The following is a 26,222-nucleotide window of genomic DNA, read 5'->3' as shown; positions in this document are numbered from 1 at the left end:
TTTTTGGGAGGCTGGGAATTTAATAATATGGACATAGGCCACTCTGTGCCTGTTAGTCTCAGTGCCAAAGGAACACTTCCTGTCCTATTTAATTTCCTTGCCCAGACTTAGCCACTGTGTTACAGTCTGATCCTTGCTTTGTTTCAGTAGCTGTGCAACTGAGGATTGGTCTGTACTTAAAGTCTGTGGCAAACCAAAATGTAGTCATTTGTGTCTGTGTTACTCAAACCCATCCCTAAACCTCTGTCTGTCTTTGTCTTTTTTGAAATGTGTGCTGTTCAGACAGTGACTATATTTGGAAAGGGCTGTATATTGTACAGATCCATTTAAATTAAGCAGTTATCCAAAAGTGAAAATCATCTCTGTAAAGTAAATGGAAATTAAATTACACTGACACAATGCCTAGGTCTTGTGTTCACAATGCTAGCTTGCAAATGCTTTCCACTAAGTGAATCTTAGATCTTTCATAAGAAACAGGTATCATGAAGTGCAGGATTGAAGCTCCTGGGGATAGATGGTCCCAGATAGCAAAATCTGTCAGGTATAATAAGGCAGAAGGCTTTAATTTAAAATAAAGTTATCTTTCCTCGTTCAACTCTAAATGCAGATCTCTCCTTGCTTCTCACTGAGCACATTTCCTTCTTTAGGGGCCAGAAACAGACTTATTAGATTTTTAGTTTATCTTTTCTAATGCCTCTCAGACACACATTTAATGTGTTTTCATCCTGAAGCACTGCATATATTTATTGACATTTGAATAGCAGTGATCTGCTGCTACTTGCATAATTCTAATCTAATATCCTCCCATCTTATTTGGTTTGTGGAAACATAAAACATGTACTGGAAAAGGATCATAGTTACTCCTTTAGGTACGTACTCCTTCCAGTGTATGAATTAATCTTTTACTATGTAGCTTGATCTATGAAATACAAATGTCACCGGGCATCCACAGGACATGGAGGGAGAGCTGAAAAGCTGAAGGGGGAACGGAGCATTGGGAGGCAATGAGGAATGGACAGGGTGTGAAATTCTGTAGAGTTCGAAGGTGTAAAGGAGCAGATGGGGAATGTGAGGGAGGCAGAGCACATGGGAGGTAGTGGGGCAGCTGGCCATGTCCACCTGGGCATTTACACATGAGCAGCAGGAGGCTCAGCATGTTGGGTGATGCTGTCAGGGAGCCACTGGCATGTGGCAGAAAGACAAAGGCAAAGGAGAGGAGCAAGGAGGTGGGAGGGCAGCTGGAAGCAACCCAGCTGTTTGTAAGAGAGAAGCTGAAGAGGCCAGGCAGGGTGAGGAGAAGTGAGAAGAGGCACCAGGAGGGAAGCTTATTAAACGAAAGGACTAAAATGTGACATGGTCACTAAAGCCTACAACCTCTAAAATATTTCAGAGTCTTGCACTGAATTTAGGATCTCAGTCGACATGTGAGCATGAACTCCTTTTCCTACAGAGTGATCACCACATTACATGTGTGTCCAATTTTCAGGAGAGGCAGAATTTATGTGAAATATACAGATTCAGGTGCTTGCTTTTTTCATCCTAAATAGGAGACTGTACCAAACATCTCTCCATCAAGGGCTCTCTCTCTCGCTGGTGGTGTGGCTTACCTAAGCAAAACATTTTTTCATTCTAAGTCAGAACTGTGCTAAAGAGGAAGCGATGATCTAGTCATTCAGCCTCACCATATCCTGTGTTCAGAATAATTTTCATTTCTACTTATCTGCAAATGTTGATGGAATGTCCACAAATATTTTCCTGGTTTCTATGGTAAGAGAAAAAGAGTGCGAAACTCTGTGTCAAAACCACTGCATTATGTGCATCATCCTGTGCTTTTCAGGAGAAGACCCTGACCACTGGAGGAGTCATCTGTGGCATTACTTGTGTGCAAACTGACATTCAGTACATCGTGATCCCTTTCAGGTTCACATTTTGAAACACAGACTTACAAATTACAAACCAAAAAGGCTGCTTGGTCACTTCTATAATTACACAGTAATGACAGAGTATATCGAAACAGCTCAACACAGATTACGTCCTCTTTGACTATAAAGCAATCAGGCATTTTCTGGAATATAACTGTTAGACGCTGGAAATATTATTTTGGGTTTTTACAGCTTTAAGTTTCCAAATTACTCAGAACTAAAATCTCCCAGTCCCCTGTGTACGCATGCACTCTGCCAGTCAGTGGTCACGTGGGAGCAGCAGCTCACACGCTGCACGCTTCTGCAGCCTTCCAAAACCAGCACTGATTCCTCTGAGTGAGCACCCAGGGATCAGCCGTGAGCTGCAATGCTCCTGTCAGGAAAGGAGCAGCTGTCCCATGATGCATTCCCCTGGCAATATAAAGGACCTGAGTTTGGGAGCTATTCTGTCAGAATTATTCAAACTGACTCACAACCCATACATCCCCCAGTCCTTTGCCTGTGACAATGCCTTAATGTGGCAGGGTTAGTGGGACTGGGGAAAATGAAGCACTTTCTCACTCTGAGATGAGCAGTGTGAATCTTAAACCAGGAATCATGAGGTTTGGTGGTATTTCTGCAGATCAGAGGTCACACAGCTCTTGCTTCTGACACTGCTCTCAGCCACTGACAAGCAATAACAGGTTGGAATTGTTATATCTAATGTATCAAAGCTATGCTTCTTCAATAAGCTTTTACATAAACACACTGAGAGAGTAGAAGTGCAGTTCAGTTTGAGCGGTATACCTGCATCAGGAAAAATATACTTGTGCTTGAGGACAAATTCTGTCTTACTGAGATAGGGCAGCTCTAGTAAAAATCCCTGACCTGCAGTTATATTTGTCTTCTTTCCTTGGAGCAAATCTCTAAAGAAACTTCCCTACTCTCTATAAATATTTTGGAAAATATACCAGCATCACTGGGATGGTACCAAATCAGGAACAAGACAAACAGAGTTAAAGACTGCCCAACTTCCACAGAGGAATCTTGTCCTGGGGATGGGTATCTGGAATTCCAGCTTGCCAGTTCAGTACTTTGCACTATGTTATTGAACTGTTTCAAAAACAAATTTTATGAATAGAGATCAAAGTGCTTAAGAGGACTGTTAGCAAATATGACCACTTGTGCAAATATCCGTGAACCTCCCTTCAATAGCCATTCAGGAGCTCCAGAGGCTGTCAGGGCATGTAATGATTGTAATAAATGTTGTATTTGCTTTTGTTTCAGCTGGCTTTGACCAGCAAATTCAACTGATTACTCCCATTGTTATTTTTGCTCAGAAGACAATTAGATTGAATCGTTTTAAAAAAATCCCACTCTTCTTACACATATCTTTTTCCTGGTCTTGAGTTTCAAAACTCACTATCCTACTTAACCTCAATTTTAAAGGTATTTTCATTCCTATTTTTGCACTTGTTCCTGTTAAATGTTTTTGCTTTGCTTCATGCTCCTTCATAATTCTGCATCTCCTACCTTTGTGTTCATTGGAAAAACAAAACAGTAATTGTTGCAACCCTTCCCACCCCCAGATTAATTGTCAGAGGTTTAAATTATAGCACGCACTAAGAAAATATTGGTATTTAGCTAACAGCGAGCAGGAGCAGGATACTTCTTTGGCTCTGAGTTTATATTCTAGTAGCATAATAGCTCAAGACGGAAGAAGATCCTTGTGTTCTTCAGTAAATATACTGAAGATAGGGTCAGCCTCATCTGTATTTGGTCTGCTTGTGGGAAACAAAAGGATAAATATAAACCATCCCATCTCTGTTGTGGGTCCAATGTGCAGGACTCATCAAAGTACATTCATGAGGCAGTGCCAGTAAAATTCCCACTGAGTCTCTACAACATGTTGCAATATGACCACCAGGAAAAGAGCAGCTTAAAGCAGATGCTTTATGTGGCATATGTCCCTGGGAAAAAGTGTCTAGAAGTAAATTGTAGAAGTTAGTGCTAATATAACCAGTAGCACGTGGGCAGAGACAGGCAACTATAAAAATCAGGAACCTGCCAAGGATCCCTGGGCTCTGTTGCTTAGTTGAAAACTGACAGTTCTAGGTACCTACATGTGTAAGGAAACCACAATGGATGGCGATGTCAGGGGACAGCTTTGGGGAGGATTTTGACTTAATCTGTATCTAACTGAAAAAAAATAAAGTTTTGATTTCTTCATTTTCTTCTGAGAGACCTTTTGAGATAGGTCAGACATGTTCATCCAGGTTAGCCCATACCATTGAGCTAACCCAATTTGTTTTATAAACTATACAGAGTCCGAATCTCCATTGGAAGGTGCTTGGGGTCTGTACATTATAGAAGCTTCAAAGAGTTGTGGTATCCCACCAACACTCTACTCTGACATGTATTTTTGTTGTACCCTGACCTGCACTGTTCTTGACAAGAGGTGGTCTCACTTCCCAACTCATCAGCACTACAGTTATCCATACTGTAGTTTTCCATATAGAACCCTTTTCTCTGAAGTGGCCAATCCAGTTTGCCCTAATCTGTGAGATTTTACAGTTTGAATATAACTAAATGTGAGCTGTATAGACTACACTTACGAGGCTGTAATTCTATAGTAAAGCATGCTTTCTCTTATATCCCTTTTTGTTTTACAGGTTGTTACTTTGTGGTATAGAGCTCCTGAAGTTTTGCTTCAGTCCAGCTATGCAACACCAGTTGATCTTTGGAGTGTTGGCTGCATATTTGCAGAAATGTTCCGTCGAAAGTAAGAAATACAGTTTTATTTTCTTCATGTTTTTCATTTGAAAAAATGTGCAGTAATGTCTTGTGCAATACACTGGATCACACATATTGGAAAGGCTTGGTAGAATGTTTTACTCATAGCACAAAATGTAAATACCCATTGCAAATTCATACTTATTGTCATCTTTGACTCTTCTCTTGGTGGAGGCCTGCCTCAGCTCTTGGTAAAGCCTGGATGAGCATTGTAGTGTTCCTGTCACATCTGAATCCAAATGCAGATAAAAGTGAGCTAGAGAGGTTGTTGATCAATTTCAGTGAAGCTAGGTCCTCGAAAGGATTTACTCTGAGGAAATCAAGTGGTGGTCAGCAGATTCTTCTTGTTCTGGAGTTTGTGCATTGGAGGGTAAGGTGTGTGTTTGTGTTCTCCTTTTGGCATATTTGAGAACTCAGAAGGCACTGTAAAGCTCATTTCTAAAAGTAGGAAACAGAGGTAGGTCTTTTTTAAGAACAAGATTTTAGCCATAGTGTAGGGTAACAGACGTGTTAAATGTAGCTACAAAATAAAAAAGGCTTTTTTTTCCTAAAAAAGCCTTTTTTTTTTCTTCTTCTGATTTGATTAAATTGGCTATCTAAGCTGTCTGGCTACAGACATCTGGGTGCAGAGGAGTTGTGAATGTGAGAGGAACACTTGGATGCTGGTCTTTCCCCATGGAAGAATACTGATGTGGAGGTTGTTCCACATAGGGTGCAGAGCAGACCAACCCCCCAAGAACCTTAACAAAGTAAATCTGCCTCAATATTAACCCAATCAGATGCATTTTGATAGAGCTTACTGCAAAAATGTGTGGTGTTAACACCTGTGCGACCTCTGTGTAGGAACCGGGTAGTGTTTTGTAACACCCTCTGTGAAATCAAAGAATATACATAAAGAAAATGTGAAAGAAAATGATACACCGAATGGCCTGAAAACTAAAATCAGTATAATTTCCAAGGAGAAGCCATACTTCAAGGGCCTTGAGAAACAACTATTTAATTTGCAAAATGTGAAGTTCAAAATTCTATTTGAAGTCTTGCAAAATAACTTTGGGATTCTACTACTTAATAATGTTAGTATATGGAAAAATCATTTTTCTTGGGCTTCTTGCCTGGTCAAATGGCCTGGGTAGAATTATTATACTCCACCCTCTCTGTCTCTGACTCAGAAATGAGGTCAGAAAATGAGAGAAAAAAAGAATGTGGATTTTAGGACTGTCAATTAATCCCTCCATTGCAAACTTTTGAAGATTTTGCCTTATCCCATAAGCTGCCAAGTTCACAATAGCATTAAACCATTGATATTCTTTCTGATTTCAATAGCAGAGTCAACAACTTCATTTCCACATTTGCAATAAGAGTAATACAGGACAAAAAACTGAACACAGAACTTTGTTATATGCTGAAAACCTTTTTTGCTTATTTAATTTTCAGTATTCTGACAGATAAGAAATATTGCCATATACAAGCACCACCAGTTCAGTTTTATTTAGCCATTTATGATGTGTGAGCCTCGCTGACTCTCCAAATAGAAGACAGTAAATTCAATTAGAGACAATTAGGTTTTCTACTTGTTTAGAAATGCAAATATTACGTTAATATTACAGAATCAGATTTTTTTTTTTAATGGAAATGAGATCTGACTTGAAGCAGAGTTTGATAAAACCAGGACTTCTGTTATTCTTGCCAAATGCAGGGTCAGTCTGACATTCTCAGTCCTAAATTTGGGAGGCTGTCAAAAACTGTAGAGGTCAGGAATCTGCCAAGTCTGTATGTACTATGTTGTTTCATTGGAAACAATATGGCTTTCACATATTTCAGTATAGAAAGAGGCATGATCTGGAAGACTAATCTCAAGGCTCATTTCCATAACTTTAAAATGAACAGCACTGAATGCTATCTCCATGGACCGTTGTGTTGGGTTAATGTTGCAATCCTCTCTGATATATGTTGTCTTTCTGATTCTTCTGATGGATTGCAAAAGAAAACCCATGTTACTGTGACCTTGGTAGCAATAAACTGTAAAATTTTGCAAACTCCATGGATTACTTCCAAAAGATTAAATAAATGCAACAACCATTTCTGCTGGAAAGTGGTAGTGCCCTTGGGTAATCACCAATCTGCATTTCTGCTGGTGTTGATAGGATAGAAGCACAAGAGTGTATCTAAAGCTAGATAGATGTTGGTCTGACACTAAGACAACTTTTACTTTTTAGTGTTTCACTGGGTACTTGTTGCCTTTTTTCCCTACTATCTTTTGCTTTCCCTTTGAAAGATTTTAAAGCTCTGTCATTCATTTCAGTATGTTTGAGCTTGCTGGAATACAGTTTTTCAGGGTCTTACAAACACACTCAAGGGGCTGTAGATTTGGACAAGTGTTGGAGAGAGGTGAGCTCTGGTCTCACCAGAATGGTCTGGTCCCTCTTACAGATTGGCATGTCTCTAAGGGGAAGGCACCTCATCTTATTTAAATCACCCTTAATCCCAAACAGTTTGAAATAAAAGCAAACAAAGTATTTGCTTAAGAAATAGATCTGGAATACAAATGAATGTATAAAGGAATTCACAGATTCAAAAAATAAAATGTATCTATTTCTGTCTAGATACCTCTAGGGTAAAATTGAACATTCTCTCATCTTGGTTGATTCATGTGATACTTCTCAGGTGAAGACTCTGGTCCTCTTTCAGTCTGAGGTTTCTATAAAGTCACAGCTATATTTAAAACATGCACATTTTAGTTACTCTGCAGATTTATAGGTTTCTGCATATGTGAATGCACAGAGGTTGTATCCTGAAGCCTCTTGCACAGATTCCAAAAGATCCTACTTTTGTACTTACAGATCAGCAATAAATTGCTTAGTAGTCAGATGTATGTGCTATGTATGGAGAAACTATTCTGTTCTGTGCATCTTTTTCCTGTGTGTTCATGTGCACTGTTGATGAGAGCACACCCAAATAAAGCATCACTTGAAAACGTCCTTACATGATGGCTTCAGTTTTCAAATTTCCTGTCTAATTAAGAAGGTTGCAGTGACATCAAGACACATTTGGATGGACTGCCCTTATCTAACAAAAGTGTAAATGTATTTTTACAGTGACTGTTATCTTTGAGATTGGAAATCTGTGATGTATTGATAATAATAACCAGTAAGTAAAACTGTAAGGTATGCTATGGCTTGCTACTGTATCACAGAATCCTTCAGAGATACAGCTGGCAAGACTGACAAGGGCCCAGGAGGTATGGGGGCATCCTTTGGCACAGCAAGAAGATTAGTACTTTTTTTATTTTTAGGTAAAAATAAGAATTGTTTACAAAAGTTTTACTCTAAGGCTGAGTATTTTCCTTGCCATTTAGGAGGGGGGCCTGTAGCTCCCACTGAGTGCACAACTTATTAGAGAAAGGCAAACATGGGAGTAGCATCCCCTTATGTCTGTTTCCATGAAACCCTTTCAGCTGGCTCAAGCAAAGCACTGTGGATGGCTCCAAAGCAGGAAGCCATGGACCAGAGTTTTAAGGAAAAAGGGACTGTCTCTCTTCTTGGCTGAATTAGTTAATATTTAATCAAGGTGAACAAGCATGAGAGGGCAATAAGACAGAAATACGAATCTGGATGAAATGATCTATAAAAGAAATCAGGAATCAACAGTCTTGGATTCTTTTCTGAGTAGGCAATCTTGGAAAAAATGTCAAAATGTTTCAATGCCCATTCTTCAAAACCACAATCCTACACGGTTTGCATCCTGCACAGACCAGGGTGTTAGTAGGTGTGTATGTGGGACTAATGAGCCAGATATCTATATAATAATTTCAGATTTGACTATATGATAACTAAGATAACAGATTTAATTACAAAGCAAATTTAACTATAAGACTGCACAAGCAAGTTTGTCTTCCATTGTAGTAAATACAGAGCAAATATTTACTCTCAATATGGAATAAATTTTGAGAAAAGACCATCAGTTTTTGTAGCTTATGTTATATTCACAGCCCAGTCAAATGGAAGAAGTCATACATGAGAGTGGCTAATGTTGTGACTGCATGTGCAAAACTTCACAGACATTACAGATACCAATACAAACCCAAAACTTGACGGTCTTCTCCCAGAAAACCTTTTCTGATTCCCCAGTACAAAACCAAAACAATATTATCTCCATGCTCCAAGATTCATCCAGCTGGGTGGGAAATTAATTCCATACACATGGGCTTCTTACTGAGACCATCCATTTACCAACTCCATGGTGATTTAATCAGCCTGCTGTTGGTAAAATCATCAGTCCCAGAATTTTTGTAAGCTGCAGGACTGACAAATATAGCATGAGATTATTATTTATTTGTTTTAAAATATTAAATCATGTTTTTAGCAGTTGTCTCATTTTTCATCTTACTCTGCCACCTCCTAATCCATGTGAGACAGTAACTGCATTACCAACCATGCTTGAAAATTGTAGCAGCAGATAAGAGATGTGCAACTCTACTAAAATACCTGTGATGGGAGAAGTTCCCTTGTGGGCACAAACAGCAGACAGAGAGAAACAAGCTATGGGCATATAAATCATCTCTCAAAGGTATACATTTTTCCAATTAGAGGAGTTACATCATTGTGTGGAAAAGCCGTTAGCCCAGGACTTTGTTGCTCTAGGTAATGTGTGCAGATGTGATAAAATCAAAGATTAGAGCCTCGTCTGGTGAACAGGCTGTGATGTGAGCACTGTATTTGGGACCTACAAGCAGCTTTTAATCACAAAACATTTTACAGGTTTAAAAAAACCTAGCAATACGTGCAACTAGCAGTGCACAGGTATCCATTCTTAGATACAAAATTGTACATTATAGAGTAATTGCAAAGTATCTTTCACATTAAAATGTAGTAAATTTTTATTCTCCGTTCCAAACGAGCCATACGTTATTAGTAGAGCTTGAAATGCAGCCATCATATCCATTGCATGTTTACTTTTCTGTGTCAACTCCAGAACCAGGTGGAAGGATCAGTCTTGTAGAAGGAAATGGCAGACCCACCTGCCCCTGGATTCCACCTCTACTTGTGAGTGAGGGAAGAGAATTTGCCTGTGCAGCTTAAGTTGATTCTTGGTGGGATAAATATGGTAAAGTGGATGCAGAAGGACAAAGACATGTAACAGGAATACGTGTTTTTAAGCTGTCTCCAAAACCTGAAGGGGGATAGAAAAGTTTGGACTTCCATCATGGAGTGAAAAGAATAATTCTTTTTAGCTGGATTGTGTGGTGAAGTCTTGGCTTCACTGAAATCATTCTTGAAATTAACTCTGACTTCAAAGGGGATTGTGACCTCTAGAGACAGTTCAGTATGACATGGTGGCACAAAGTATGACAGAGTGGCACAAAGAGTGGCAGAGCTGATCTGTGGTAATGTGCATAGCACTTAGGTGGAGTGAGCTCTGTAAAAGATTGTGTTGGAAACTGGCAAGGAGGAGAGGGTATCACATAGTGTTGTCCCAGCTTCCATTCCTTGCAGTTCATTCAGTGATCCTGTACAAAGTTTCAGTTGTCTTATCTGTGAAATGAACCTCAACAGGTAACTTCCTAGGACTGTGAGACTTTCATTCAAAATAAGGGCTGCAGTGTGTGAAGATGTGAAGAACTTAAAGATTATTTTTAAAACTTTCAGTCAAAGAGATCAGGCTGCAAGACTCTTCTGGTCTTCATGAGACTATGCAGCACAAGCAAGGGTGTGTTCAAGCTATATTTTCAAGAAGTTAAGCCATTCTGCTTGTGTTATTGTTGTTACCTGTCTATCAAAATGCCACATACACACACACACAAAAAAGGTAGTTTCAAGGGAAATCAGGCCATTAGTATGTGAGCTACTGTATGTGAATCCTTATCCATACAAAAGGGTACATACATTTTTCACCAGCAAGCAACTAAGTGGTAACTATTAACAGAATCTACAGGTTCTCTGGAGCTTATGAATAAGGCAGACTGCTTTTATCTCAGAAAAGATCTGCAGTCCAATTCATCCCTCTGTCTCTACTTCTAACTTGCATCAGTTTCATCATGCACTCATTTGGTCTGAATTAGATATTCCTGTAGGTACTAGCCTCTCACAGGTGTAGTCTTTTAAAGTTGCACTTTTTAAAAATCAGGTATACATCTGGCAAGGTATGTTGAACAGCAGAGCTACAGGTTTGCTACTGCCTAAGCATGTTCTTCATCTGGAGAATGAAGTAGAGAGGACACTGGGCTTCAGGGCAAGTGATTCATAAAGAATTCTGGTGTTGCAAAGAATTGCTTGGAGAGTAGAAGTACTGTGTCCTCCAGACAGCCCCTGGGTCAGTCATTCCTTGTGATGAGTTGCTTTGCTGTTGAACAGTCTTGAGGAACTGACAATGAATCTGTAACCTTTGCAAATGCATACGTGACAAGAGGATTTATATCTGCTACGTGACCCTCCATTCAGACTAACAGTATGTCATCACTTAAAAATGTTTTCCATTAATGTTGTTCAATTATCCAAAGCATCGAGGGGAAGAGAAATATCTGTTATAAAGTGTGTCACCAGCAATAAACTATCATATACTGGAACATTAGCAGCAAAATTCTATGCAACTTAATATACAGCTGATTTTTTAAGTACATGTTCCTGCTGTAGCCCAAGTGCATTGGTGCAGGAACAGATGTGACTGAAGAGACTTTGGTTTGGCCAGTACCATAAGAGAGATACTACATATTCATATAACATGCCATAAAAAACCTCAGTGTGATTTATGTAGGGTAGGAAATGGAAAAATCATCAGGATTTCTGTAGAGAAGAATTCCATGTCTTACTTAAATTACTTTAGGAGTTGTTTTGCACACTGTTGTGAATTGTCACCAAACTGGGTTTTTAACTTATTGGTAGGTATATGGATATTGCAGATTAAATTCTTGTCATAAAGAACACAAGTGAAAGAAAGGCAACTCTGTCTGATAGTAATGAGGACTTGAGTTTTGTTTCACTTTTTCTGCACAGGCAAGAATAGCACCATGAACAGAATCTGAAATGAGACTTAATGAAGAGAATTTAAAATTTGAATACAGCCATGTACAAAATTGTGAGGAATACTTGTATGACATGTCTCATTTTGGATGTAGTTTAATTGTTTCTTCATATCTGATAATTTGGTCTTTACTGTTTTAAGCAGGCACCGTTGCTATACAGCAGTAGGAGTATTTAGCTTTGCCTACTAGATCCTGTGTTTCTTCATATGGTAAAGTTTCTACTTTTTCTCTAAACTTCTAGCTTTAACCCTCCTTTTTGTGCTCTGTGCTCTTATTTCTGACACATTTCTAAAATGCATTTCAAAAGCAGAGAAATAAGAGATCTGTAATATATATTCAAATCTTCTTTATATTGGAAATGAGAGAAATACAGGGAGCAGAAGAGGAATCCAGGAATCCATGAAAGAAAAAGAAAAAGAAAAAAAAAGGATGCATAACTGGCAGATTGGGTATAATAATATGGGGAAGGTATAAAAATACAAAGACAGTAGATACATCTCAGCAAAAGCAACTGAGTAAATATTGAGCCATGAATGCTGATTATAAGTTGCGTTTTCTGTATAAAGTGGCAAACGTGGTTTGAGAGAGAGGGCTGTTCTCTTTATCATGCAGCAGTTTTAAACACAGACTTTGCAATCATATTATCTGGTGTTTTCCAGTGAACCTTAAAGCAACGTATCTAGTGGGCCAAGAGCTCAGAAGTTTAATCATTCACTTGTCTGCTTGCTCACAGTTAGATTTGGTAGCAGGAAAATGAAAACAACTTTTTTTTTCCTGTTTTGACTTTGTTCTAATAAGCAAAGGTGGATGTTGCAGCTTAGAACTGTAAAAGCTACACAGCTTGATTTGCAACCTTTGAACCAAGGTACTGTACAGTTCTGGCCTGAGTTTGTTTTTGCCATTTTTGGAAATTTTCTTGTTTTGTTGCAAGAATGATTTAAGTTGCAAGTTCCATAAAAGTTCACTACAGTCCAGACCAACTGTACTGAGAGAAGGTTCCTTCCTTGGAATGATCTTGTCGGCATTCAAAATTCTGTGCCTTGCACTTTTCCTCCTTTATTCTTCTGCCATTCATGTGCATATGGATGTGTGGGAGGCTGATGGTTTTTCCAAACCAGACCTAATAAAAGAGGATTTTTTCGTCCTCTCTAGATAGGTGGCAAGCCTATTACAAAAATTTTCAAGCATTTTTTATGTTTCATGGACCCAAGCCACAATTTAGCTTATTCACCTTAATGATCTGATGGCACAACAATGACATTCTCCTTCAAACTTGACTAACAAAGGAAGACAGAACTCTGCACTTGTTCATGTTATTCCAGTTTTCAGATAAGCAGAATTGTTTTCTGTTTAATCTGACAACAGAGGCAGAACTCCCATTTGCTTTGGGCAGAGGACAAATGCAGTAGTGGAGAGAAGGGCAAACAGTCAGAATAATAACACTGTCCAGTACAAATCAGATGTAAATTTCCAAGACAGCATCACTCCCCTATTAGTGAAATACCTTGTTAGTTTTCAGCAAACATTTTCCCTTAAGTGTTTTTTAAACAATATCTTTCTAAGTGTCTACAGTTGGGCTATTGATAGCTGTTAGTCAGATCCAGTAACTGTATCGGTGTGTGGTTGGAGATGAGTGGTAAGTGAGTGCCAGGCCACATTCACTTGTGGTTTTCCTTCTAGTTTCCAGCGGTGCCAGACCTCCTGTCAGAGGAATAGATCTGTCGGAAAGGAAAACGGTTGATAAACCATAGAAACCAAAAACTGTCACTCCCATGGCAAAAAAACCCCAGAAAGGAACCTTGAGGCAGGAGTAGGAAGACTTACAGAAGTGGTGTTAGTTGTCCAAGTTTAATTTCACTGTTCTGTTCAGGTGTGGGAGCTTGTCAGACCAAGCCAAGGGACTATGGCCAGGTGGCTCCAGACTGGTAGCCAGCAGCCACACACAGCTCAAGCCCAGTGAGAGCTCACAAGGGAGCTCCCCTCCTGGAATGTTTCCTGTAGCTTCTTCGTGTGCAGGTGGCACAGCACTAGTTATAAAACTCCCTGAACATGTCAACCTTAAAAAAATATACATTCCTCAGGGGAGTCATATTCCAGTTTGTGACAATCTAAATTAGCCTGGCCAGAGGTCAGTGGAAAAGACCTTGTGGCTAGGAGAAAGACCACAACATGTCAGTCATGATGTAGATATTTGCAAGTCCTTGATATTAAGCAAGCATCATAGCATTTGTAATGGATATTTGGGAATGCAGCTGGCAGCAGAAATGCCTGGCTCCCTCATGCCAGGCTGTGCTTGGCTCAGCTGCCGGGCAGTTGTTGTGAAGGTGCACCACCTCCCTGTCTTCTGAGGCATCTCAAAGCCAAGTTTGTTCCTGGGTGCAGCCTGAGTGCTGCTTTGATGGTATCCCCAGCAGCAGATGGCTTTCAGTGGTCACTACCAGCCAGAGGACAGGAGAGAAGCAGAGTAATGTTACCCATGTCCCTTCTTCTCCACACCAGAGAGGGACAGCCAGCTGTATGCTGCCCAAAGACTTTCCTTTTGAAAGGGTCTCCTGGCTTTTTCACACAGCTTCCTTCTTCAGGATCCTAGCTAAGAGAGGCTTTGCTTTTTGGCTAGAGTTTGGCCAGGGGGAGCTCTGCATACTTTTGTTTGACTCATAACAGAACTAAATATTGTTTTTATTTACTTTTCTCTTTCATAAGAAAATGGCTACCAAAAAAGTATTTAAGCTCCCAAGTGGGTGTATGGGATCCTTCCCTGGACATGGTGCACTCTGGGGGGGGGGGGGGGGCGTAGAAACACTAGATTTTAAGTATGGCTCATGTTCTGAGCTTCTAAGTGTGGGCTTTCTTTCCAGATTGAGTGTTTAGCCAGAAATTTTGATCTGCACAGCTTTACCAAGTTTGCTGTATTTGATTGTCCAGAAAAGAAATCTAATAATTAGCTACCATCTGTCAGTTGTAGAACCAGTATGTAATAGTTCAGATGGATATAGGACAAATCTGTCTCAAATTTGTGTCTTTTCTTTTCAACAGCTTTGCCCTTCTCCATATGTAGGTGCTCACTAAAGCTGGTACATGTTCTTTATGTCTAAAAAAAAGTCATAAATCTGCATGAGAGAAGTGGCAAGTGTACCTAAAGGGAAGACATCGGCAGGAGTTTAAAAACAGCTAAGGACAGCAGAGCAGCACAGCTTTCTGAAATTTTGTACTACTTTGCACCAAATAAATAATTGGCTGTGAGAGGAGAGCCCAAAATGTCAAAGAGGGAGCAAGAAGCTTGATATTTAGATTTCTGGAAAACCATTCCTCCAAGGAAACTGTAGTGCTCAGCAGAAGCTCTCTGCTGCCTTTGTGGAAATGCTTCCCTACACTGCAGGGCTCAGGCCACTGCAGAGAACTTGCCAGCTAGCCTGAGTCTCTGCTTTGGCTGTAATTGCAGATGTCAAAGACCTAGACAGAGTCCCAATTTCAGGAGGAAGAGAGGTGGCCACAGCCTCTCCCACATGTGTGCTGACTGCCATGGAGCAGCACATGTGGTACCCACACATAGCTGGAGCCTTTGCTATCAGGTCTTATGGTTCTGGTGTTAGCAGGGTACTAAAAAAAAAAAAAAAAAAAAAAAAAAAGAGGCATGGCAGGATACAGCTCACACTGGTTCCTGTCCTTTTTTCCTTTGAAGCCACAGTTCAACTTGTCATATAAATACGTGTTGTTGCCCTGCATTTTTGTTTGCACAGTATCTGTGGCATTGCCATCACCTTTCATCATGCTCTGCTTGACCTGCTGGCATGCCAGCCCTGTACAAATGAGCCTGTGTGAAATGCAACCACTGTGGTAGGCTGACTCTGCTAGAGACAGAACCAGGATCTGACAAGTCAAGAGCTCTTGATGTCAGTATCTGACATGCTTGGCTGACCTCTTATGCTGGTGGCATGCTTCATTTTGCAGTCTTTGAAGAAACAGAAGTCTGGCTCTGCACTGTCAAGCCATATGACTTCTTCCAGAAACTCATGTATAATGTCCTCTGATTTCCTTTTATAGATGCACTGAAAGCATACCATCCAAAAGCAACTCTAAGGCAATCTCTAATGCAGTATTTCTCCTTTTACTTAAATATTCTCCATATTCATAGCTTCTCTCCTAACATATCCAGGTTTGTCAGTAGTAAGTTTTGGAATATAAACATTTGTTAAATAAGTATTTCATCCACGGCATTACTTCATTTTCACTAATTTAGTCTACTGAGCTAGAGTAAATTGGCATGAAGATTCAGTTACTATTGATTTTGACTGAGTCTGAATCAGTTACCTAAAGATAAATGACTCAATCAGCTGTATCATCCAGAATTTGACCAACTATAGTGAGTTATCAGATCTTCTTTTATTACATTATATCCATAAAATAGGTTTTATTAGTTAGTCTGTACAGCATAAACACTTTTAAACAACTGAATAATTTTTAAGTGCTCTTTATATCCAAATAATTGGAGTTCAAGCTTTCAATATTTAAAGAAGCATATGTAGCAAGAGATTTTTCAGTGATGTTGCTATCAGTAGCTATAACTTAAGCCTGTTTGGCAGTGATGAATCCTACACCATCACTGTAAGAATGAAGATATTCAGTTACAACTTGATCTCATCAGACCATTAGCAATGAAAGAGCATACACATGCAAAGTCAGAATTATATCATAGCTGGGTGTCCTACCCACTGAGGCACAAAACAAGCCTGCTTACTTCTTTCCTGCCTTGGAATCAATTTTCCTTTTCAGAAAAATAATTGCAAAAGGAGAAGTAGGTGTTGTTCATCTCATAGAAATTCTAAGAATTTTATGGTGAGAGCACTTCACCAGAAAGTGAGAGTGGAGTTTAAAGAGCACACAGAATTTTTGGTGAAATTCTGGGTCTGGCATACTCTAGACACAGCTGTATAAAAAGTAAGGCATAAAATGGTTTACCATGGAAAGAGGAAGCTGTTTCTCAGTTATTCACTTACTTCAGAAGAGAATTCTGTTTTTTTAATCCGAAGCAAATCAGATTTTTTTTCAGAAATGACAGACAACTCCATCTGGATCTTGAGGAATTCCTTGTAGTGGTCATGGAGGTGGTGAACAAGATGGTGATGTACGAAGTGTTCAAGATGTGCAGTGGCTTAAGGAGCTACAGGTGCTCAGTACTTCAGAGACTGAGGAAACATTCATTCTGCAAAGACAGAGTTGAATGCTGTTCCCACTAAAATGGTGTCAAAAGCCAATGGAGTTGTACAGTGGACAACACAGAAGGGCCATAGCTCAGTCATGACAAAGCAGAAATAGCAGCATTAAAATTGTCCTATATTCTTTTGGGAAGCTTTGAAACATACACAAATCTACAGCATAGATTGTGTTAATGCTGCAGTTGCATAGGGAAGAGGGGCACCTGAGCAGTGTCATCACCTGGAAGTTATTTTTTGGGTTTTTTTTTTTATATACAAGAAATTAACATACTTTTTGTTTTGGTTAAGATTAAAATGAGGGGGGAAATTCATGTGAAATCGGTAATAGCTGAACAGAAGTAACTGAAGAGCTCTCAATAGGGTGAACTCAGATTACTATGCACTGTCATGGGCCAATGAATATAAATATTGCAGCTTCCCTAGCCTGAGTAACAAGAGTGTATCATATGAGACAAAGTATTTCTTAGGGCAAAACTATAGCTGGTTTACCTGGCCTTCAAAAATTAGTTTTCCTTCCATGGTTACTATATATACTTGCTACCTTAAATGCTTATCTCAGAGTTTTCTGTAGGTGTTTATTAATTCATTGTAAGCCAGCACAGCTGCTAAAAATTAAAGTATTTTCTTCACACCACCTTTCTAATCCACTTTCATGTCTTTTGACACTCACTCAGCAGCTGGAGAAGAACTTTGAAGCTGAAATTTCACCTCTGCTCAACCACCAGTTGACTGTTTAGGACTGAAATGTTTTCCCTGACTTTCTTGTCTGAAGGGTTGTAATCCCCTTTCAGAGATTTTTTTTCTGACCCAGAGTGTTTTATTACAGGTGAAAGCGATGAGACTTATTAGTTGCAGTGGGGTGGCAGTTCTTCTGATGTTTCAGATTAATCTGAAAATTTAGAGAGGCTTAGTGCAACAGGTGCCATTAACACCTAATAGGGGGGCCACAGAAGTGGTTATAGATCAAAACATGTACTCAGTACCCCACAGGAGTAGCTCAAGCCCAGTTGGAGAGAAAACCCAAAGTTTCTCTTTCTTAGCTTGCTGCATTTTCCCAGAGTAAAAATTAAAAAAATGTAAAATCCCTTTTTCTTGGATTTTGTATTTTATTGAGAAATTTATCTTCTAAATTGTATAGAACATTTTGATTTCAATATTTCCCTTCAAATATGGAAATTTTACATCTGTTGGAGCTTTCTTTTCCAAAGTCTCAGCGCCCATACAAAGCCTCTGTTACCTATTATCACTGTCACTGTACGACTGTGGATGACAGAAAATACTTTGTCTTTCAGATTTTTTGTTCCTTTGCTTTTATAGTTAAATATTTGCTTTTCTGTACTTTTTCATGATTTTGTTTTATGTATCTAGAGTACAAGGTCTTTTATCTATCTATACAGTATGTTCAGCCTATGAAGCTCTTTGCATAGCATTATTGAGAAAGAAATAAAACCTGGGAAAACTAGGAACACATGCTTGTTAATTTGCTAATTATCTTCAGGCAGATTGAGTGAACGAGTACGTGCAATATATCTGGGTTTTTTGCATTAATTTGCTTCTCCTTTGATACAAAAGAATCTGAAGTAGGTAAGAGTTAGTGCATAGACTTTCAGCTGATATAAGAATTATAATATTGTTACACCTTTAGTTAAAAAGAGGTTGTCCCAAGAAAAAATAACCTAATGGCACAGATTTTTTTAGTTAAAAGCTTTACTGGGAAAGCAGTCTGATTGAAAATATATTCAGTTTGTGGAACATGAATTGGATTTTAGTTAGACAGCCTCTGACTTTATATATTCCCTTGATTAAAACTAGTTCCAGCATTAGAAGCACTTTTAGAGCAAATTCCAATTTAAAAGGGTTTTTTAGACCAGTAAATATGGTCAATGACAACAGATGAGCTTACTCAGAGGCATCTTGGCATTGTAAGAAAACTTGTGGAAATAAAAAAAATTAATTCCCTATGCCTGAAAATTGTAACTTAAATAGATTTTCACAATGAAATTTCATACAGAATACAAGAGTAGATATTTCATGTAGAATATTGCTTTCATTTCATTTGTGTAATTGATAAAGACTGGGAACTCTAGACTTAAACTCTTGTTGCTTACCTTGAAGTTTGGTCCTTTGCTGTGATACAGATGTTATAAAACCACTTCTTTAAAACACAGAATTAAAGAGCAGTTTCACACTCGGGCTGAAATTTGTCGTTTTGAAGCATTGTCTGCTAATTAGAAGCTAAATGAAAGGAGTGGTGAAAAACATCTCAGACATGGTCTGGAAGGAGGATTTAGAGTTTTTCAAGGGCAAATTTGTTCACAGGCACAAACAGCTGGAAGTGAGGCTTTTCCTGATCTCCGAATGAACACGTGCACTGCCCCTGCACAGCATCCTGCACACTTGGTTTGCATCATCATTTATGTGAGTGAACTGTGGAGGAAGGAGCCCTTTTGATTCCTTTCCTTCCACACAGGACAACCTTTATCTAATCCATAGTTCAATTAATGCCTTCAAACTCTTAAAACTGGGTTGCACAAGAAGAGCAAAGAAGCATGACAGTTTTAGAGAATTCAAGTTTAGTATGGGAACGTGAAATAGATCCATGAGAGAGAATACAGAAAACTAAATAAGTGATCCTGGGAAGAGCATCACCATATTGTATTTGTCATACCAGAGGTTCTTTCAGTATGCTATAAAAATGCAGAAGCCTGCAGCTTAGCTATACAATTAAACTTCAAACTGCTGATTGACAAGAGAGATGCAGTTTTACCATGGGCAGTGATGAGGTGGGTGCTTAACATACAAATGGTTAAATCGTATTGCTGGTAAAATCATCAGTACAAACAAGAGGAATGCTTACTTTTTTCCACTCCAAGCAGAGACCATGCACTTTTTATTTTTCCCAAGGTTAGTTATGTGTGTATTTCCAGAATTGCTTGAAATGTTCGGTCAGGTTTGTTTTTTTTTTAAATTATTTACTTATTTATTATCATGCTCCCTGAGCTAAAAGCTCTTCAAGCTCTGGTGAAATAAACCTACAAATCTTCTGGAGAAGTAAATGTCCAAGATAAGAGAACTGTGACGTGTGTGCTGAGGGAATAAGTGAAGGACACTCAATGTATCAAGGCTTTTTCATTTAAAAAGTAATATTAAATAATGAATGCCCAGGAACAGATGAGATCTGCCCACGTTAGAGCATATTCTGGTCAAAGATACAGTATCTGCACTCGTCTTTCTGAGTTTATATAAATAGATGCACATATGTGTGTGTATCCTTCTGCTGAAGCACCTTCTCTTTAATTATAAGAGGTTAGGAAACCGTATCTCACTTGACTTGATCATTGGGCTCACTGATGTCTGTCATAAAGCTCCCTTGATGTCAGTGGTGTGGGACAAGGCCCATCCCTCTGCTCCAAGGCCACCTGGAAACCTGCAGCACAATGCTTACAGGAAAAGTGTCAAGCAAATGTCAAGCACTCAGAAAAAGATTTTCCTTAGCCCTCTTCCTAAGGGAGCTTTGGTTATATTTTCTCTCATATGTGCTCTTTCTCTTGCCTTTTGCTGTATTTTTAATCAGCACCATAGGCTGGCCCCACTTGGGTCATGGAGCTGTGCCTCTGTTTAGTTTCCATTTTACTAAACTTTCCCTTTCAGTTATACATGTGAAGGGAACATGCATATCCATCTGTAAATTTCTTGTGAAAATCTTGTTGTGAAACCTTCCCAGACTGTATGTTAAAAACCCTCAGGAAGTCCAACATCTCCATGTAATACAACAATTTCCAGCAAAGTAGTGCAAATTTTTCATGATTAAAACCCCCACCAAGCAACATTCTTCTGATGAGCACTCTCAACCCCCGAGTGGATTGCCAAAGTTATGCCTTGTCTTTTTTATTGTGTTCTCTCTCACTATTAATATTCTTTTTTTTAATTTTACATTTTACTTCCTCCTGCACACGAGTGCTTTGCAGCTTGCAGCCACATTTCTGACAGCTCTGGACCTGTACATGTTCTTCAAGTTTGCACTACCAGCTGGGTGTTTCCCTTCTTGGCTTTTATCTGCACACAATTCAGAAAGCACTTTGCTTTCTTAGTTCAGGCAGAATTCACATATGTTTCTTTGTAAATAGACTGTATGTGAATTTAGGGGTCAGAATATTGTCTTTAGTTTTAGAATTCATTTACTTCATTTTAAATAGCAATGGGGAGCAAATTCAACACAGTACAGCACTGGCAGTTTGCTGTAGTTTTTCACAAACTACCTGGTTTCCTTTATTGGCTTATGTCTACATGGTGAAATGAGAAACTCCAGAGAAAATAATAATTATTGCAATTTTTTTGATGCATTAGATCTGATTCTGAGAATAGGTTAATAATGACATATCCCAAATTATCTTAGAGAGGTTATTAATGATTGTGGTATTATCCTACTTGAAGAATGATAGATTTTGAGTTTAAAAAATTGGCTGTTAAAAGACTAAGATGAGAACTTCAAGATGGCTGCTCTGTTTTCTCTCAGATTTTAGCTGCAGAGTGTTTCCTCAGCTGCAGTGTTTATCTATGTCGTATTTCTTCTTGTATGCAGGAGAAGTCTCTTGAAAGTTCTGAGCAATTTGTGATCAAGCATAATAAGCGCGACATGAAGTAACTTCTTCCTATGCTGTGCCTGGCACCCACCCACACAAAGATACTATTAAAGAGGAAGGAGAGGGAGAAGTACAAAAAATGTTTAAAATGAGAACTCCAAGTTGCACAACAGCTGAGCCAAGTTGCTTGTGACTGAAGTGGGAAACTGTCTGGAGCCTGCAATGTTGTCAGCTGTGCCCTCTTTCAGAGTAAAGTTTTAGACTGTGCCATATTTTTTTACTTATCAGAGGGGCAAATGTTTCTCATCTTTAGATAGTGATACTTTTTTTCTTCTTTTATCTTGTCTTAGTTTCTCTTTTCATACCTGCAGTACAGTCTTGTCCAGGGGATCAGCCAAAGAGAAACTGGTGGGAACAGGAGTGAGGAATCAGCTCAGGAACAATCCCTCTGAATAACGATCTCCACAGGACAGTCCAGATTGTTATTTCTAGTCATCTCATCATTCTAGTTTTAAGTCTTCTTTGGTTTTAATTCCAAAAATGAAAATATTTTCTTCCTAACAAGTAACTAAGAGTCTCACAAAATTATTTGTCAGCTATTCGTATTTTGTAACATGAAAAGAGAAAAAAAACCCACCATCATTTAAATATATCTCTTGAGTCACAGACTATGTAGCTTGGCAGGTTTTCCATGGCACAATGCAGGATTCCTTAGCAAATGTTTCTTGGCTTTAGCTTTTTTGCTTTATTCACCGTCACCTTGTTTCTCTTGTACACACTGACTTACAGATTCCTAAACTTAACTACTACAAGCTTAGCAGCTTCTAAAATTCCATGCACCATTTCCATGAAGTGCTGCTGTGTCATTTCCCTTTACATCTTTCTCTCTACTATGTCAAATTATCATGGACTTTCTCTTTCACACCTCCCCCATTTTATCCAATGCCTTCAAAGCAGCAGCTACCTGTTGTGAAATCACTGCTTTTCATTCTGACACTTCTCCTTGCCATCTCTTCAACCAGACTGTCCAAGCCTTTCTTGGCCAAAAAGCAAGTTGGACCTTTCCCATCCATGATGCTTTTTTTCATTTTAGGGAGCTTTTGTATGACTTTACTAAATGCATGTGGATTTCCAATATACTGATTTTTCACTGAAAATGTTGCATATATTCACATCAGTAGTCAAGAGATTATTCTTATTGTTCCTCTGTTAACAAGGCAAAGGATGGGGTTCCCAACTGCTGTTGTCACCACATTGAGCAAATGGACCGAATCCAGATAGTAATTATTGAAGTTACGTCTTACATATCTGGAAAGATACAAGGCTTGTCTACCCTTGTCTACCCTTGCCACCCTTTGGTGGCAATTGTATTGGCAGCACTCGAATTGTCATGATGGTTCTGCAATATGTTTTTGTTAGAAAGATAATTTCTGGACTTTTTTCCCTCTTCAGTACTGTTGTTTGGTTTTTTTCACATGACTTTTCTTCCCTGTATTAAACAACATTTTACCTGTAGTTTAATAACTCAGTGTAAGAAACGGAAAGATAGTTTCCAACAAGAATGTCACTTAAGTGGTACAAAATGCCAGCCACTATCAAGAAACCTGCAGAAATTATTTTCTGTGCCTTTATGCATGTGGGGGTTTTGTTTTTTGTTCATCACTATCTTTAATTCCAATCTTTATGAAAATTTTAATTTTTCTTCTGAAAACTTACAGACACTTCGCTTTGAAGACCAAAAGCTGAAAGTAAAGCCTAAAAGTAACATGGCCAGTTTGCCGTTAAACTTCATTTATCTCTTGGGTGTCATTGCATTGTCATTGTACATAATACTTTTAGAATTGCTTTTAAATGTCTGTGGAGTTGCACCAGGGAAAATTTTTTCATGGGGGCTTGCTTAAGAAATGTTTATATCTCAGTTTTTACTGAGTAGCACAGACATGAAACACAGTTTCTATAAAATAAAGTACCCAACCTTTCATATACCAGTATACAGTTCAGACAGATAGAAGGTGAAACTCAGCATGAAACAACAACATGAGCTGAGTATATTTCTTTGGAGAAAAGATTCATTCAGATACATGTAAGCATGAGAGCCTTTTGGACAGAAGATGAGTAGTGCAAGTCCTCTGAAACTATAAGCAGATGGTAACTGTTTCAGGATCTGTGAGGTTTTACATTACAACCGTATGTCATGATTTGTATTTGTATTTCTGTATTATCACAGAATGATTGAGATTGGAAGGGATCTCTGGAGATCATCTGGTTTAAGCTCCCACTGCTCAAGCAAGGCCACCTGGAGTTCTAGACTGCCCAGGCCCATGTTCAGGGGGCTTTTTAAATATCTCCAAGGTGGGAGACTCCACAACCTCTTTGGGTAAACTCTGGCAGTGCCCAGTAACCCTCACAGTAAAAAAGCATTTCCTTATGCTCAGAGGGAATGTCCTGCAAAGTCTGTTTGTACCCATTACTCTTGCCCTGTCACTGGGCAACACTGAAAAGAGCCTGGTTCCATCTTCTTTCCACCCTCCCTTCAGGTATTTATATATATCAAAAAAGTCCTCCTTGAGCCTTCTGTTTTCTAGGCTAAACAGTCCCAGCTCTCTCTGCCTTTACGCACATGTCAAATGCTCCAGTCCCTTAATCATTTTTGCAGCTCAGGAGCTATATGCTCTGGGTGTTGGACTGGCATGTAAAAAGGGTGATAGATTTATCCTGTGGAAATAGTCACAATGCAGATTCATAGCTAATACCTGTTTAATTGTGCAGCTGCACATTTTGTATTCAGGATCTAAGGTACCTGCTGATTGACTCAGTAGGAGTTCATTTTAGCAGTAGGGAAGTAATATGGCTCCTCCGACTCATCTGCAGATCTGTAGGCTAAGGGCATTCTGATCCTACATTAGACATGAAAGAGGTTTTCCTCCATTCAGTGGGCATGATTCCAGAGATAGAAGGTACTGGTCTAGCTCCAAGTCCTGGGGAAGGAGTGGTCAAACCAGATGGATACCTGCAGATTCCCTGTAACATTTTCCTCTTCCACCTGACTTAAAAAATCAAAGAAGTGAGAACCAAAAAAAATAGGAAACTATGTGTACACAACATCATCTGAGACATCTTGAGCAAATAGAGAAATGAAATGTCTTGTGTGCAGTCTTTTTATCCCATCTTCCCCACTCAAGTGTGTTGTTTGAAACAGCAATTATGCTGGATATCTCAGAGCATGCATTTTGTAGCAAGCAGAGTCAGGGAAGGTTGAGAGCATCAAGGAACCACACAAAAGGCAAGTGAATAGCCCTTTTCTCCATTGAAATATCCCTCTTTCCTGAGAGACATGTACATGCAGATTTTAGGAGTTCTTTGAAGTCAGAGGACACACATTTTCTGCCACAGGTGACGAATCAAGCTCCATGCCTTTCCCAAGGAAAAAAAAAGTATTCTACAAAATCAGGCTCTCAGAGTTTAACCAGTCTTACACAGATTGTCATCACAAAGTGGAGAACATATCCCCAGGTCAGGACTTCTGGATTCAGCTTGCATAAATAAACCTCAGGGAGTGAGTGGGTGAGTGAGTCAAGTGAAAGGTACAAGAACAAAGGTGAAATTCTATATTTCTTTGGCAGCTAAGTATGCTACCAGTTTAGTGATACTGGGAGAGCTCATGTCCATCCTTAAGAATAGAATTAAAAAAACAATAGGCTTGAGGTGAAGGTTTTTATGTGTACTGGATTTGCAGAGCTGGCAGTCATTAAGAAAAGTAACTAGTGCCAAAATGTGAGATGAGATCTTCATAGAGCTGCTGATTAAGTGGATCTACTTCCCCAATGATACATCCAATATTCCAATTGAACCTTCAGCCAAAATTCATGAGGCAAGTTTCATTATACTAGTGGTGCCTAGCCTGGAGTTGGCATTCTGTTGTAGTCATGATTGTGGGATGAATAGGAGGCTGAAAGATTAATTAATAGTACTTCTTTATGATGAAATATAAAGTATGTTGGAAGGTCACCTTGTACAATTATACATGCAAAAGAATTTAAATTCTTGCTTCATCATTTAGTGAATCCGAGACAGCAGCAGTGATGGGAAAAACCTCTCTGAAAAATCTCTAGAATCATTCTTGTTTTGACATGACACTGCCTAAGGTGATTTGCGAGCATGGATGACTTTGCCAAGCTTTCACATTAGTGCAAGGTTCAGCATACATTTTAAAACATTAAATCAGCTTTCTGTTTGCATGGGTAGGAATATCTGATTGCATAGGTTTTGCTGGTTTCAAGGGCCCCAATACTCTGATGCTCAAGCCAAAATTAAATACTCAGAGTATCCTTATGTTAATAATTTTAAACAGTCATTGGCAAAAAAGCCATCTGAGGTTGTCATATGGTCTGACTTCGGAAGAAATGGAGTGTATCTTGTCATATACAGTACTAGGGTTGTAGCTACCTATCACTTTGAAAATCAGTCTCAAAACATATGACAGGAGTAGACAGTCCTGTCTGAGTGTTTATCTTTGGGCTTTTTTATAGAATTGAGTATTACTGGATACCTTAAAGCTTAAAAAATTACAAAAAACACATTTTACCCCATCAGTTTTGATATGATGTTGTATAGTTTCAAATCAGACTTGAATAAATTGTTCGCTCGGTGTCCCTGTGCAAAGCAGTTTGCAGTGTAACTTGGGAGGATGTGACCTGAAGGGCAGCAAGTG

General features: G+C 39.0%; 1 protein-coding gene across 4 annotated transcripts in view; it reads left to right on the top strand.

Annotated features, from left to right (window-relative positions):
• The window catches only part of CDK6 (cyclin dependent kinase 6), a 125,938-nt gene that overhangs the window by 90,873 nt on the left and 8,843 nt on the right, over nt 1-26,222 (top strand). For all 4 annotated transcript variants that reach the window (XM_030445101.1, XM_030445104.1, XM_030445102.1 and 1 more), the window contains exon 5: nt 4,574-4,683. In XM_030445101.1, the coding sequence (XP_030300961.1) occupies nt 4,574-4,683 (110 nt within the window). The remainder of the gene's footprint in view (nt 1-4,573; nt 4,684-26,222) is intronic.

Source organism: Calypte anna, chromosome 2 (assembly GCF_003957555.1).
Source record: "Calypte anna isolate BGI_N300 chromosome 2, bCalAnn1_v1.p, whole genome shotgun sequence".
Taxonomy (NCBI): domain Eukaryota; kingdom Metazoa; phylum Chordata; class Aves; order Apodiformes; family Trochilidae; genus Calypte; species Calypte anna.
The sequence above is the reverse complement of the archived record's forward strand: the minus strand, read 5'-3'. Positions and strand labels throughout refer to the sequence as shown.